Source organism: Lynx rufus, unplaced genomic scaffold, assembly GCF_022079265.1.
Source record: "Lynx rufus isolate CCGP_SWC_20201006 ecotype Redwood Valley unplaced genomic scaffold, mLynRuf1.p SCAF_2, whole genome shotgun sequence".
Taxonomy (NCBI): domain Eukaryota; kingdom Metazoa; phylum Chordata; class Mammalia; order Carnivora; family Felidae; genus Lynx; species Lynx rufus.
In genome coordinates this window covers 129,656,457-129,672,293 of record NW_025814834.1, presented here as the reverse complement: position 1 = coordinate 129,672,293, position 15,837 = coordinate 129,656,457, and the positions used below count along the sequence as shown (strand labels likewise).

Below are 15,837 nucleotides of genomic sequence, written 5' to 3'. Positions count from 1 at the left end.
CCCTGCAAAGAGTATTGAGTTCTGTTCTGGCAGGGATTTAATTTGCTGATGAATAATCTTAATTTTATTGCCACTTCATGTCAGGCACTGTTATGGTTAGCATATTTCCTTTAGTTCAGAGACATAGTCCTAGACTAGAACTTAATCTCTGGGGATATTCCCTTAACACTGTCTTCTTCGGATCAGAGAATGCCAGTATTTTCTTAGCACTAAGACCCCTCTGAAATCTCTGTTCAGCATTTAGGCACCCACCATTGTTCTCTAGTAGGCCTTTTTTTTTTTTTTTTTGAAGTTTTTTTTTTCACGTTTTATTTATTTTTGAAAGACAGAGACAGAGCGCAAGCAGTGGAGGGGCAGAGAGAGGGGGGGACACAGAATCTGAAGCAGGCTCCAGGCTCTGAGCTGTCAGCACAGAGTCTCACGTGGGGCTCATACCCACGAACTGTGAGATCATGACCTGAGCCAAAGTTGGATGCTTTTAGCCAACTGAGCCACCCAGGTGCCCCTCTGTGTTAGACCTTTAAAAGTTTTGCCCTTTACATGTGCAGGTTGGTGTTTGGCCAGGGATCCAAAGACAACCCTTCTTTGAGTTATATCTTTGAGTTATGTTGTGACTGGCTCTTTCCTAGCACCCTGCCCCCCAAACCCTATCTCACCAGCCCCAAACTCTGACCTCTTTTTCCTCTGCCTGGAGAGACTAGTGCTTTTTAGTTGAATTCTATTTCCTTTCACCATGTTTTCTAAAGTGCTCAAGGGAAAAGCTAGGGTAAGTGCAGGGATTGCCTTCAGTGCGCTTTCTTCTGCTTACGTATCTTAGCTGTGAGCAGTTTTTCTCAGCCATTGCCTGAGAGTTGTCTTATTTACTTTGTCCAATTCTATTTTTGTTTATGGAGGTAGAATAATTTTGAAATTAGCTACTTTATTGTGACTGAAACTGGAAGCCTCTTGAATTTTTTTAATTTGCCAAATACTTAGAAAAGTAACAATAAAACTACAAGATTTAAAAATTTTTATATAAAATACCAGAATTATAAGTTTGCTTTAAAAATGTTTGATTTTTTTCTAGACATCACTTAGTGCTCTTGCGCAGCTGATGAAAAAGATGCCCCATTTCCGTAAACAGATTACTAAGGTAAGCAGTATTGTACATGAGATACTTTATCATTTTTAGTTTATTAGTCGTCCAGTTCTATAGTCAGGTTTAGTAGTGGGTGTCATGGGATAGTTGGTGTTAGTTAACCTCTAAAATTTTAGTCTAGGTCTGGGAAATTTTCCAAATACTTAAGCTTCTCCAGTAGTATTCTCTGTATATAATGTAGATTCATCCAAATCCAGCTTAAACTTTTTATACCTTTGTCTTGAACAGCCAGACAGAGAATTTTGTATTTATCAACTTAATAAGAAAATTTAATATTGGATTGACCATTGGTTGTTACTCTACTTGGTTCCTTAATAGTTATGTGTTAGTAGTTAAGAGCAGTTAAGCCACGTTGGTAGGTAAACTTTTGTTGTTGTTGGTAGTGGTGTATCATTCTTTCTTATGAGTCATTATCAGAATAATTTTAACTAATTTTTTATCATATGGCACCCTAATCAAGAACCAATAATATAAATTCAAACTTTAAGGACTTAGCTGTTTTTCTTTCTCTGCTTCTTTTTCATTACTCTTAAACCCAACACATACTCAACCCTTCTGTTTTTTGCTGTCTGTTGATTGTCTCCTGTGGACCATGTTAATTGTCACTTTTTTCTTTTTCTTGAGCTATTTTCCTTGCTTTACACAGTACCTACTTTCTGCCTAAGCCCATAATTTCCTTCAGGCCCATCTTACAAGTTTAGTATTATCAGTTGCTTAAAAAGAAATTAAAATGATTTAAATGATTGATTTGTTTTTCAGCAAGTTGTCCATCTTAACTTAGCAGAAGATTGCATGAATAAATTCAAGCCTAATATAGAAAAGCTCTGCAAAAGTGAACAGGTATGTGCAGAGTGAGAAATACGTATGTCCTAATACATTTCCGGAATGAACTTTGTAAGGTGTGCTAAACCACAAAATCTCTCTTAGAAGGGGACTCAACTAGGCAGTATTTAAATACATCACTATTCACCAACATTATCATGTAGCTATAAGTATCATAGTAAGCAGTTCCTCCTAATCTGTGATTATGCGTTTTTGGTTAAATGGAATAATTTAAGTATTTAGAACATTGTTTCAGAGTAGCACTGTTGGCAGGCCTTTCTCAGTAGGTACAACATTTAATGCAGCATCCTACAGAGTACTGCATTGGCACATTTAACTTGTTTTAGAGGCCCCTCTTTAATGCCAAACTATTTAGTGCAAAGAGAAATAGAATGCAAACCACATGTGATTTTAATTTTTTTAATGTTTATTTGAGAGAGAGAGAGAGAGAGAGAGAGGCAGTGAGACAGGGAGAGAGGGAATCCCAAGCAGACTCTGCATCATCAGCACAGTGCCTGATGTAGGGCTCAAACCCACAAACCGTGAGATCATGACCTGAGCCAAAACCAAGAGTCAGATGCTTAACCAACTGAGCCATCCAGATAACCCATGTAATTTTAAATATTATAGTACAGTTGACTCTTGAACAAGGATCAGGGGCGCTGACCGCCCACACAGTAAAAAATCCATGTATAACTTTTGATTCCCCCAAAACTTAACTACTAATAACATCTGTTGGCCAGAAGCCTTACTGATAACATAAGCAGTTGATTAATACATATTTTATATGTTATACATATTATATACTGTATTCTTATGATATTGTAAGCTAGAGAAAATGAAATGTTTCTAAGAAAATCATAAGAGAAAATACATTTAAAGTACTGTGCTGGGGTGCTTGGGTGGCTCAGTTGAGCGTCCAACTCTTGATTTCGGCTCAGGTTGTGGTCTCTCTACCCCTCCCCCACTCATGTGCCTGCACATTCACACATACATTCTCCCTCTAAATTGATTAATTAATTAAAATGAAATAAAACAAAAGTGCTGTGCTAAACTGGTGCAGCCACTCTGGAAAACAGTATGGAGGTTCCTCAAAAAATTAAAAATAGGACTACCCCATGATCTAGCAATTGCACTACTAGGTATTTACCCACAGTATACAAAAATACTGATTCCAAGGGCCACATGCACCCCAGTATTTATAGCATGTTCAACAATAGCCAAATTATGGAAAGAGCCCAAGTGTCCATCGACTGAGGAATGGATAAAGAAGTGGTGTGTGTGTGTGTATACGCACACACACAGGAATATTACCCAGCCATAAAAAAAAGAATGAAATCTTGCCATTTGCAACAATGTGGATGGAGCAAGGGACTATTAAGCTAAACAAAATAAGTCCAAGAAAGACAAATACCATATGATTTCATTCATATGTGGAATTTAAGAAACAAAGCAAATGAACATTGATGGGGAAGGGAAATAGAGCGAGGCAAACCAAGAAACTTAGAGAACAAACTGATAGTTAACTGGAGGGGAGGGGAGGGGAGGGGAGTGGGTGGATGGGCTAGATGGGTCATGGATATTAAGGAGGGCACTTGTTATGATGAACACTGGGTATTGTATTTAAGTGATGATGAATCACATAATTCTACACCTGAAACTAATACTACACTGTATGTTAAATAACTGGAATTTAAATAAAAACTAAAAAAAAAAATAAAAATAAAGTCCTGTGCTATATTTATTGAAAAAATCCAGGGTGCCTGAGTGGCTCAGTCAGTTAAGCATCTAACTCTTGATTTTGGCTCAGGTCATGATCTTAGGGTTTGTGGGTTCAAACCCACAAACTGTGTCAGGCTCTGTGCTTTGTCAGCACAGAACCTGCTTGGAATTCTCTCTCTCCCTCCCTCTCTGTTCTTCCCCCACTCATGCTTGCTCACTCTCTCTGTCTCTCTCTCTAAATATAAATAAACTTAAAAAAAAAAAAAGGAAAAGGAAAAATCCATGTATAAGTGGACCCACACACTTCAAACCTATGTTGTTCAAGGGTCAGCTGTAATCATGTTAAAACATAAAAAGAAACATATATAGTTAATTTTAGTAATATACTTGACCTAACATAATAAATTCAAAATGTTATTTCAACATGTAATCAATATAAAATTATTAGTGAAATATTTTACATTCCTTTTTAAAAACTGAGTCTTCAGAATCTGGTGTTTTCACTTGTAAGCACATCTTAATTTAGTCTAGTCACATTTCAAATGCTCATTGACCACATGTGGCTCAAGGCTACCATATTAGCATAGGTTTAGATTAATGATTTTCTTTGAATTATTTTTTGACTTTTTATATTTTAGACAGTCAATAGTTTACAAGTGATGCCTGCTTTTTTGTGAAGTATCATCAGTGTTACATTAAAATTTGGCATAATTTAAGGTATTTTTAAAAAGATTTTATTTTTAAGTAATCTTTACATCCAACATGGGACTTGAACTTACAACCTCGAGATCAAGTGTCTCACACTCTACTGACTGAGCCAGCCAGGCACCCTTGGGTTTAAGATGTTTTTAATTAAAAAAATGAATTTGGATTGTAGGCCGCTGACTGTATTTAATTTTCATTAAGGACCTGGCACTTGGAACTGATGCAGAAGGACAGAAAGTGAAAGATTCTATGCGAGTACTTCTTCCAGTTCTACTCAACAAAAATCATGATAATTACGATAAAATAAGAGCGATTCTACTTTACATCTTCAGTATTAATGGTAATTGAGACTTTATTTCACGAATATATTGAAATACTCAGCTCTAAAATCACTTTATAATTAAGTACTTCACTATTCATCATAAGAAAGTCTTAGAAAATTCAAAGATAGTAGCTGAAGTTGGTTAAGATAAACATAAAGAAAAATAGGAAATTGGGAGAACACCAAAGGGGGTATGTAATTAAACATTTGTTTTTTATTTAAAAAGCTTTATTAATGTGTACTACCTGAAACCTAGAGATGATTGTGTAGCAATTATGTGACTGTTCACTCATATATTTTTATCTAAGGAACTACAGAAGAAAATTTGGACAGGTTGATCCAGAACGTAAAGATAGAAAATGAGAGTGACATGATCCGTAACTGGAGTTACCTTGGTGTTCCCATTGTCCCCCCAGTAAGAAATCTTACATTTGGTATATATTTATATACATGCATGTGTGTGTTTACATTAAATATGTTTCCTCATATGGGAAATCCATGTGGATAGTCTTAATTTCACTCGATAGATTTGGTAAGTAGAAAAATTTTAATTTTATTTTCTGTATATGAGTAATTTGTACAAGTACATTTTCTAGTGAATTTGTATCTTTTGTTTTCTGTTGTAATTTGCTCTTATACTTTTCTGTATGATTCATTTATAGCAAATTTTGAAAGAATTCTGTTTAGACTCCCAGTCTTTACCATCAAGTTTTATAGCACTTTTGAGTAAATATAATTTCTGATACTATTACAAATTTTGTCATTAGAGCACAAAATACTGTGAAATTTTGTGACCACTCCTATTCAGATTTTTTTTTGAGTAAGCATTTCCACTCTTAGTTCTAAGTCAAATACACATAGTATTTGCTGTAAATTATGTATGTTTTTAAGAAAATGTAATAAGTGAATATTACTAAATAAAATTACTGGTTTTTAATTTTTTCCTCTATTTGTATTAGTCTCAACAAGGCAAACCATTAAGAAAGGATAGGTCTACAGAAGAAACTTTTCAACTCTCCCGATGGACACCTTTTATCAAAGATATTTTGGAGGTATAATTCATTAAATTTTACTTATACGCTAAGCGCCTTTCTGTAGAGTATTCTTTACTCTTTGTATATTTGTCAGTCTGAGCATATCTATGGGTCAGGAATTTTCTGCACTACTCGGAGAGTTCACAAAAGAAGGCTGTATCTGGGGTCAGGGGAAGAAAGGAAACTTGAAGATTCTTTCTGTGAAGATATCAAACAAACTTACACACTAATGGCCTCAAGATAAAAATAAGTACACATACTGCCTTATGAAAAAAACTATTGTTTTAATAACTCTATGTAGCATAAATATAAATAATTTATTTGAATGAAAGTTCAACAAAATAACATTTGTATGTTACCACTGTTAGAAAGTGTTAGACTCCAGGGGTACCTAGCTGGCTCAGTCAGTTAAGCATCCGACTTCAGCTCAGGTCATGATCTCACTGCTCATGAGTTCAAGCGCCGCGTCGGGCTCTGTGCTGACAGCTCAGAGCCTGGAGCCTGCTTCGGATTCCATGTCTCCCTCTCTCTCTGCCCCTCTCATGCTCACACTCTCTTTCTTTCAAAAATAAACATTAAAAAAAAGTTACACTCTAGTATTCTTGGAAATGTATTTGTGATATTAAACTGTAAATTGTAAATTGTAGTTTGCTGTTATATCCAACAGATGGTTTATGCCTTTAATACTGTTCCCTTTTAGAAATTAATATTCATTTATAGGAAATTAGAAAATGAACTAATAAAAATTATATTATGAACAATAAAATCATGGCATTGATTCTTCAGTTATAATCATATAGTTCTATTTATTCCAATTTTCCTTTGACTTAAACCCCAATTTCTATTTTGCTTTGGGAACTAAATGTTTATAATTTATTACTATGATTTTCCTGTTTTGCTTGGCTAATTTTATGTCATTCATACATGTTTAACATAGATGAAAAGTTTAAAGAATTTAGACTTTGTTATATAGCATACAATTTTTTTCCCTATCCATAACAAGGATGTAGAATTAAGTAGTCTTTCTTGGCTAGTACTTTAAAAAAATATATTTCTTAATGTTTGAGAGCAAGAGAGCGTGAGCAGGGGAGGGACAGAGAAAGAGAATCCCAAGCAGGCTCGGCGCTGCCAGCAGAGAGCCTGACAAAGGGCTTGATTTCTTGAACCTTGAGTTCATGACCTGAGCCAAAATCAAGAGTCGGACACTTAACTGACTGAGCCACCCAGGTGGCCCTTGGCTAGTACTTTTAAAATGAGAATTGACTATCCTGAACCCTGTAACAAGGATTTGCATGTTAATTAAAAAATAGTCTATTTTTGGCTCAGTGACATTCTAAGGCCTTCAAGATTTCTCCTGAAACTTGGTTTCTTTGCTTCTTACAATCTTTTTATTTATGTATTTATTTATTTAGTTACTTTACTTACTTACATGCAAGTTAGGCTTCTTACAATCTTAATGAAATATTCTTGGACTACTCAGTACCTTGTGTTCATTCCTTGTGCCCACCTACTGATACCTATTATACTACCATGCTGTAAAGCAGTGGTCTCCAAACTGTTTTAATCATGTACACTTAACCATAAAAATTATGAACATGAGTTATAGCATATGAACTATTTGTGAACTATGCATTACTGTACTGATAAAGCATAATGTATGTATATAGTATACCCATACATATAAGTATATTATAAAATGTAACCCTTAAAAAAATTTTTTTAAACATAAAGGAAAACTTCTCTCATCCCCTTGGATTGTCTTGATTACCCCTAGGTCAGGAGCGCACATTTTATTTTAGAGCCATTGCAATGAAGGGCAAAACCTGGACTCTCCAGTAGCCTAAGAGGTATGTCAGGACTAGGATGGTATTTAGAAACCTGTAGTGCTCTAGAGATAAAGGTTTTGATAAAGTCTCTGTAATCCTTACACCAGTAGACCCTCCAAATGAAACTTAGACATTCAGTAAATATTAATTTAATAAGTAAATAAAGGATTGCATTAATTTTTGAAGCAAGTAAGGTTTGTAAGTTTCAGAGAGAGGGTTAACCTTATTTTATTAAATATTTATATATCTTGAGGTTCCTTAATTGTTAACACAAATTTTGAGTTTTATGTAAAACATACAAATAAAAAATCCTGGAGGGGGCACCTGGGTGGCTTAGTCGGTTGAGTGTCCCACTTCGGCCCAGGTCATGATCTCATGGTTCATGGGTTCAAGCCACGTGTTGGGCTCTGTGCTGATAGCTCAGAGCCTGGAGCCTGCAGCCTGCTTTGGATTCTGTGTCTCCCTCTCTCTCTGTCCCTCCCTGGCTCGTGTTCTGTCTCTGTGTCTCTCAAAAATAAATATTAAGAAAAAAATCCTGGAATTTACATTTTTTTGATGGTGTTAATTTTTTTCTTCCCTAGGATGCCATCGATAATAGATTAGATTCAAAAGAATGGCCATATTGTTCCCAGTGTCCAGCAGTATGGAATGGCTCAGGGGCTGTAAGGTAAAAGCTATAGAAGTATGATATTATAGACTAATAATTGAAAGTACTCTTACATTGAGAAGTACTCTTATTTTGAGAATTCTTCTGGAAGAATAGTGACTTAAAAGACAGTTTTTCTTTAACCGTGACCTGTTTTAAATGAGTCTAGGTAAGCAATATGAAAACATACCATACTGTAGAACAAATGAATGTCATGATCTTATGTAATGCAGGGTGTCAACTCCCAGACCCTACTTTGCACAATACCTAAGGCTTTGTCTCCTTTGTTCATTAAACTGGTAAACATCTTTGTTTGCCAAGATTAAGCTAACATTCTACAAGGCAGACCAAGCCTCAACTCAGTTTACCAGCCTAGTTTTTAGCTTCCTTTTTACTGCTGGCCTTTGGGAGATTTCTCTTACTTGTTTACTTTCAGCTGTGCTTTTAAAAAGAGTTTCACTCTTATTTTAACCAAAGCTTCTAGATGCTTTCTAGAGTGAGATTTTTAGGATCTAGGGATTTTAATTACTATTTGTTTAATCTATCAGAATGTAAAACACTAGCACAGCATCTTATACATATATGTGAAACAAATTAAATATAATCCCTCAAAACTGCTATTCAGAAGTTTAAAAATTGTTAGAACCACATAATTGTTTTGAGCAGCATGATCCCATTTTTCTTCCTTTTTTTTTTTTTTTTTTTTTTTTCCTTCCTTACTCTAATTCTCTTACTTTGGAAACAGTTTTTAAACCAAAATTGCACTTTTAGTATCTCCTTGATGTATCTTATATGGGAATCATGAGTGTATCTTAATTCCTGTTTCATCTTTCAAAACCAGTTACTGATTCTTACTTTTTTTTTCTGTTGTTGATGCCTTCGTCATTCCTTAAGATGTCAGATGGAAATGATGTAGACAAGAACATTATTAAAAGTTTACTATGGGATCCTACATTGCAGGATCTTAGAGGTCCTCTAGAACATGGTCTCCAAAGTGGGTGACAAGATGATTTGAGGGTATTTATTTTTACAAAAGAGGGAGAAATTAAAGCTTTATTAATATGCACCAATACACATATAATTTAAAAAAAATTTTTTTTTTTTTAATTTTTTTTTCAACGTTTATTTATTTTTGGGACAGAGAGAGACAGAGCATGAACGGGGGGGGGGCAGAGAGAGAGGGAGACACAGAATCGGAAACAGGCTCCAGGCTCTGAGCCATCAGCCCAGAGCCTGACGCGGGGCTCGAACTCCCGGACCGCGAGATCGTGACCTGGCTGAAGTCGGACGCTTAACCGACTGCGCCACCCAGGCGCCCCCCAAAAATATTTTTTTAATGTTTATTTATTTCTGAGAGAGAGACAGAGCATGAGTCAGGGAGAGCCAGAGAGAGTGGGAGACACAGAATTAGAAGCAGGCTCCAGGCTCTGAGCTGTCAGCACAGAGCCTGATGCAGGGCCTCAAACCCACAAACCATGAGATCATGACCTGAACCGAAGTCGGACACTTAACCAACTGAGCCACCCAGGCGCCCCTAGATGTACAAAAATTTTATTTTGAAATATTTACTTTTGAAGTAAAAGCTCAAAATTTTTACTAGTGAAGTGTGGGAACATGATTCCTGTGAATAGCAGTGCTATCCAGTAGAACTTTCTTGCAGTAATGGAAATGTCATATATCTGTCCTCTATAGTATGATAGTCACTAGCCACATATGGCTGTTGAGCACATGATATGTGGCTAGTATGACTGAATTTTTAATTTTATTTAATTTTAGTTACATTTAAGTAGCTTTGGGGCACCTGGGTGGTTCAGTCGGTTGAGCGTCTGACTCTTGGTTTTGGCTCAGGTCATGATCTCATGGTTCATGGGTTCAAGCCCTGAATCAGGCTCTGTGCTGATAGTGCAGAGCCTGCTTGGTATTCTCTCTCTTTGCCCCTGTCCCACTCACGCTCGCTCACTCTCTTTCTCCCTCTCTCTCCCTCTCTCAAAATAAATAAATAAACTTTAAAAAAATTTTAATAGCCTCATGGAGCTAGTGGCTCCTGTATTGGACAGTGCAGATCTAGAGCAATCTGGGGGAGGAAGTGTCATATAAATAATAGCTATTATTTATTGAGTGTTTCCTTGGTACCAGATTGCATACTTTGTGTATCCTGTACATTTTTTCATTTAATCCAGAAACAACCCTTGAAGTTTAGAAAGAAGTTCCGTAACTTGCTGAAAAGTGCAACTGAATTAGAAAGCAACAGAATCAGAGTTGTAGCCCAGGTCTAACTCCTTTTATCTTTTCTTTTTTTAAAACAACTTTATTGAGGTGTAATTGACTTAGAAACACTGTATATATTCAAGATCTACAGTTTGGTATTTTGATACATGTACATTGTAAATGATCACCACAAGCTAATTAATGTATCTATTACCTTTACAAAGTTATCATTTTCTTTCGCATGCGTGTGGGGGGGTGGGGGGGTGAGAAGGCTTAATTTAATAACTTAAGATCTAACCTTTTAGCAAATTTCAATATACAATATAATTTTTGTTAACTATAGTCACTAGGCAGTACATTAGGTCTCCAGAATTAATTCATCTTGCATAACTGAAACTTTGTGTCCTTTGATCAACACTACCTCATTTCCCTTTCCCGCCCCCAACTCCTGGCAGCCAGTAATCTATTCTCTGCTTCTGTGAATTTGTTTCATATTCCACAGAGAAGTGAGATCATGCAGTGTTTGTCTTTGAGTCCAATGTAATTTCACTTAGCGTAATGCCCTGCAGGTTCATCCGTGTTGCCATTAGCAGAATTCCCTTTTTTTTTTTTCGTTTTAAGGCTGAATAGTATTCCACTGGATATATACACTACATTTTCTTTATCCATTTCTCTACCAGCAGACATTTAAGTGTTTTCTGTATCGTCGCTATTGTGAATAATGCTGCAGGTAACACAAAAGTACAGATATATCTTCAATATCTCCTGCCATCATACTTCAGTGAGTTCCAGCATAGAATGTCCCAGTACCACATCAACTGCAAATCCATACCTGTGCCTCCCTCCCTATACCTATAAATACAGCTGATACTCTCATTTATTTCATATGAAGAAATAATATACCTGAGAAGTCTGTGACTTTGTGAAGTTAAAAAAAATGGGGAAAGTGGCACTGAAGCAAGAGGGTTTTAAAGACGCCAGAAAGTCATAGACTTTTCAGGTATATAGAGTTTTATTTTATTTTTTATTTTATATTTTATTTTTTATGAGAGCCCTCAGAGACCACTCTTTTTAAATTTTTTTTTTTCAATGTTTATTTATTTTTGGGACAGAGAGAGACAGAGCATGAACGGGGGAGGGGCAGAGAAAGAGGGAGACACAGAATCAGAAACAGGCTCCAGGCTCTGAGCCATCAGCCCAGAGCCTGACGCGGGGCTCGAACTCCCGGACCGCGAGATCGTGACCTGGCTGAAGTCGGACGCTTAACCGACTGTGCCACCCAGGCGCCCCAAGACCACTCTTTTTAAAAAAAAAAAAATTAATGTTTTTTTTTTTATCTATTTTTGAAAGAGACAGAGAGAGAGAGAGAGAGAGAACAAGCAGGGGAGGGGCAGAGAGAGATGGAGACACAGAATCTGAAGCAGGCTCCAAGCTCTGAACTGTCAGCACAGAGCCCATTGCAGGGCTTGAATGCACAAACTGCAAGATCATAACCTGAGCTGAAGTCAGGTGCTTAACCGACTGAGCCATCCAGGCATCCCCCCACTTTTTTTTTTTTAAGTTTATTTATTTTGAGAGAGAGAGTGAGCAGGGGAGGGGTAGAGAGAGGGAGAGAGAATTCCAAGAGTTGCACCATCTTCCAACTGAGCCAGCCAGGCACCCCTGATCAAAATTAAACTTGAAGTGGGGCTGTCCTATCTAATTCTTGATCCTCCAGTCATACCATAGTTAAGTCATTTCCATAAAATCAGTGTAGTTGGTGCCAAATTTGAGTTTGCTTGAATTAGCCTTTTTAAGAAATCTACAAGCACTATGGTTTTGGAAATGTTTTTAACATGTTTGTGTTTATTTTTTAGTGCTCGCCAGAAGCCCAGAGCTAATTATTTAGAGGACAGGAAAAATGGCTCAAAACTGATTGTTTTTGTAATTGGAGGAATTACATACTCTGAAATGCGTTGTGCTTATGAAGTTTCTCAGGCACATAAATCCTGTGAAGTTATTATTGGTAAGTCTTTTTTTTCCACTTTTCAATTTTATTTTAAACAAACTAAATGCAAGAATATATATGTAAAACTTTATGTTGTATTTTATATGTAAGACTAATTGTTCAGTGCAAAAAGGTATTAATCATAGTGTGTTTTATGTGATGTACTAGTTTTTCCTGGTTGACCTTTTTGATAATTTGATTTTTAAATACTCTGATTTTGAAGGAATAAGCTTCAAGATACTATATGATTTAAATATTAAGTATCTTTTAAAATATTATGTTCTGCTCTTATGAAATAAATTTTGAGACATAAATACATTTTTATTACAGAAATATTTTGAATGTTTTTGTGGATGTGACATTGGCAAGTCTTGTGTGGAATTTAGTTTTAAGAATTTTATCAAAGCCACTGATATATAACCTCTCCTCGTCTATGGAATGCAACATTTGTACACCAGGTCTAAATCTAGAGCACTGCTTAATGATCCTGTGGTTGAACAGTGACTATCGTGTTCTGCCACAGGGATAGAATAACTTCCAGTTTTGCTGTTCAGCATATCAATATATAGCACAAAGAAGACAGAGCCCTAGGAGTGAATTATTAAGCCTACTGTTCAATGAAGAGGAAGGACGTGAAATATTGTGGTATAGGCAGATTTCGGGAACGTGTCCTATAGAAATTTTGCTAAATTGCTCCAAACTATGGCACTTTGCAAATTTGAGGGACAGGGCAATATAATTAACCAAGAAGAATCTATTTAAGTGCTGGCCTCTGAAAATTTATCTTTTCTCCTACCAGGTTCTACGCATATTTTAACACCCAGAAAGCTTTTGGATGATATAAAGATGCTGAATAAACCCAAGGATAAAGTCTCCTTAATTAAGGATGAATAGGGATTTTTTTTTTTTTTTTGGAGATTCTTATTAATACGTTCAACTAAAATAGATCAAGACAAGGTTGCTACCATGTAATTTAACACTGTAAATATTTTATGGAATAATGATTTTTCAAACATACTTCTTAAGGGACTTTATGATTACATATCTTTGGATTTGCCATGTTTAATAATTTAAATAGTGTTGTTGCTTTGTAGATGATGAGAAGAAATGTTAAAATGCTTTCTAAAAGGAAATTTTTCACCTTTGGAACTGAATATATTAGAATTGTGGGTAATTTTTCACAACTACCTATGTACATATTAATTACTTACCAGATGCTTATCTGTCTTATACTGAAATACAGTTTTTTGGGAAAGAATTATTTTAAGTGAAAAGGTAGTAAAAGTAAAAACTTTAAGTGTGTGTATGATAGAATGATTTTCTATAAGTGCAGGTTTTTTTCCATTTGAAATTCATAATTTCTTTTATGTGTAAAATAGTATTGTCCTTAATAGAAATAATTTCACAGTGTATACTGTCTTCCCAGATACTTCTAAAGAACACAATTTTATGTAATTTCAGAGTCATGTATGTTTAAATTAGAAAGCCAAAATTAATTGTGAATATTCTAAGAGAAAATAAATGTATAGTTACAAAAATTATCTTTTTGGGGGCAGGGGAGGAGAGGGAAGTTGGGAACCTAAAAATTCTAAATCAGAGAGTTACAAAAAAAAAAAAAGAATGCACCATAATCTTCCCATCAAGATAGCCCGGGTTGATATTCTATAAAAACAATGTAATATTTGTATAGGTTGGATAATATAAGGATGTGTTTGCACAGGTATTACACAAAAGGAATGTCTTCATTTCAAATATCTCTTTTAACCTGTCCTCCTAGTGTTGTCACATTAGGGACCATAATTTTATATATTACTCATCTTCAGAGTTTTGCTTATATATAATGCTGCATTATTTGGGTACATAACCTTCGCAAACACTCAAATTTTTATAATATAAATTTCTAGCAATGGCATAGCTGGTCAAAGTATTTGTGCGTTTAAAATCTAGCTGACCCTGGGGCACCTGGGTGGCTCAGTCGGTTAGGCAGCCGACTTCGGCTCAGGTCATGATCTCGCGGTTCGTGAGTTCGAGCCCCGCTTCGGGCTCTGTGCTGACAGCTCAGAGCCTGGAGCCTATTTCAGATTCTGTGTCTCCCTCTCTCTGACCCTCCCCCGTTCATGCTCTGTCTCTCTCTGTCTCATAAATAAATAAAACGTTAAAAAAAATAAAAATAAATAAATAAATAAAATCTAGCTGACCCTTGAACAACATGGGTTTATGGACACTGACCTCCCCAACCACGCAATTGAAAATCTGCATTTACTCCTCAAAAACTTAACTACTAATAGCATACTGTTGACCAGAAGCCTTAGCAATAACGTAAACAGTCAACACACATTTTGTGTTATATGTATTATATACTGTATTCTTACAATAAAGTAAATGAGAGAAAAAATGTTAAGAAAATCATGAGAAACAGGAAGCCTGAGTGGCTCAAGTTGGTTAAGTGTCCAACTCTTGATTTTGGCTTAGGGTTCAAGCCCTGCATTGGGCTCTGTGCTGACAGCACACAGAGCCTGCTTGGCATTCTATTCTCTCTCCCTCTTTCTCTGCCCCTCCCCTGCCTCTGCGTTCTCTCCCTTTCTCTGAATGAATGAATGAGTGAATGAACGAATGAATGAATGAAAATCATGAGAAAATAACTTACAATACTGTACTGTATTTATCTAAAAAAATCTATGTTGTTCAAGGGTCAACTGTGCTGATAGGTATGACCGTTATGTAGTAAATCCATCACTTTTCCTTTATGGCTTTGGTATTATATGTTGTACTTAGAAATACTTCTTATGCTCAATATTATAAAATCATTCACTCTTTCTTCTGGAACATTTCAATAAGTTCATTTTATTTTTACAGATAATTCATCCATCTGGAATTGACTTTAGTGTGAGAATATATGCTAGGTACGGTCTCTTAGCACTTGACATTATGTCCCATGCCTCCCCATCTCATACCAAAGGGGATGAAAGGCCAAAAATGAAGTTTTGTAGACTCCAAGGTAAGTAGGGTTAGTTCTGAACAGGTTGGGTTCTGCCAGAGATTTGCATTTGGTCAAGATTTGGAAGGTAGAGACCATCTACCACGGCTGTGCTAGTGGATAAGCAAGCTCCTGCCACCTGAAGTTTGTAGCAACCAGACTCCATGTTTTAGTGTCTGTCACCTGCTGCATGGGCATGAGGCAATGCTGGTGGCAGTAGCAGCACTGAATTTATATTCTCTGGATCACAGAAGGTGATATAACCTTGAGTCTAAAAGCATGTTGGCTGGGGCATCTGGGTGGCTCAGTCAGTTAAGTGTCCGACCCTTGATCCTTGATTTCAGCTCAGGTCATGATCTCACAGTTTGTGAAGTTGGGCTCTGTGCTGACAGCTCAGAACCTGCTTGAAATTCTCTCTCTCTCTCTCTCTCTCTCTCTCTCTCTCTCTCT

The 15,837-nt window shown here is 36.1% G+C and overlaps 1 protein-coding gene across 3 annotated transcripts in view; it reads left to right on the top strand.

Moving 5' to 3' along the window:
• STXBP3 (syntaxin binding protein 3) overlaps positions 1 to 14,014 on the top strand; it is a 55,399-nt gene extending 41,385 nt beyond the window's left edge. Inside the window, exons 12-19 of one of the 3 annotated variants that reach the window (XM_047082927.1) lie at positions 1,067 to 1,132; positions 1,898 to 1,978; positions 4,589 to 4,727; positions 5,018 to 5,124; positions 5,669 to 5,761; positions 8,151 to 8,236; positions 12,280 to 12,428; positions 13,210 to 14,014. In XM_047082927.1, the coding sequence (XP_046938883.1) occupies positions 1,067 to 1,132; positions 1,898 to 1,978; positions 4,589 to 4,727; positions 5,018 to 5,124; positions 5,669 to 5,761; positions 8,151 to 8,236; positions 12,280 to 12,428; positions 13,210 to 13,304 (816 nt within the window). In that variant the 3' untranslated portion in view covers positions 13,305 to 14,014. Of the gene's footprint in view, positions 1 to 1,066; positions 1,133 to 1,897; positions 1,979 to 4,588; positions 4,728 to 5,017; positions 5,125 to 5,668; positions 5,762 to 7,517; positions 7,613 to 8,150; positions 8,237 to 12,279; positions 12,429 to 13,209 lie in introns of those variants that run through there. The other 2 variants (XM_047082929.1, XM_047082928.1) reach the window with 2 other exon arrangements.
• The last annotated feature ends 1,823 nt before the right edge of the window (positions 14,015 to 15,837 follow it).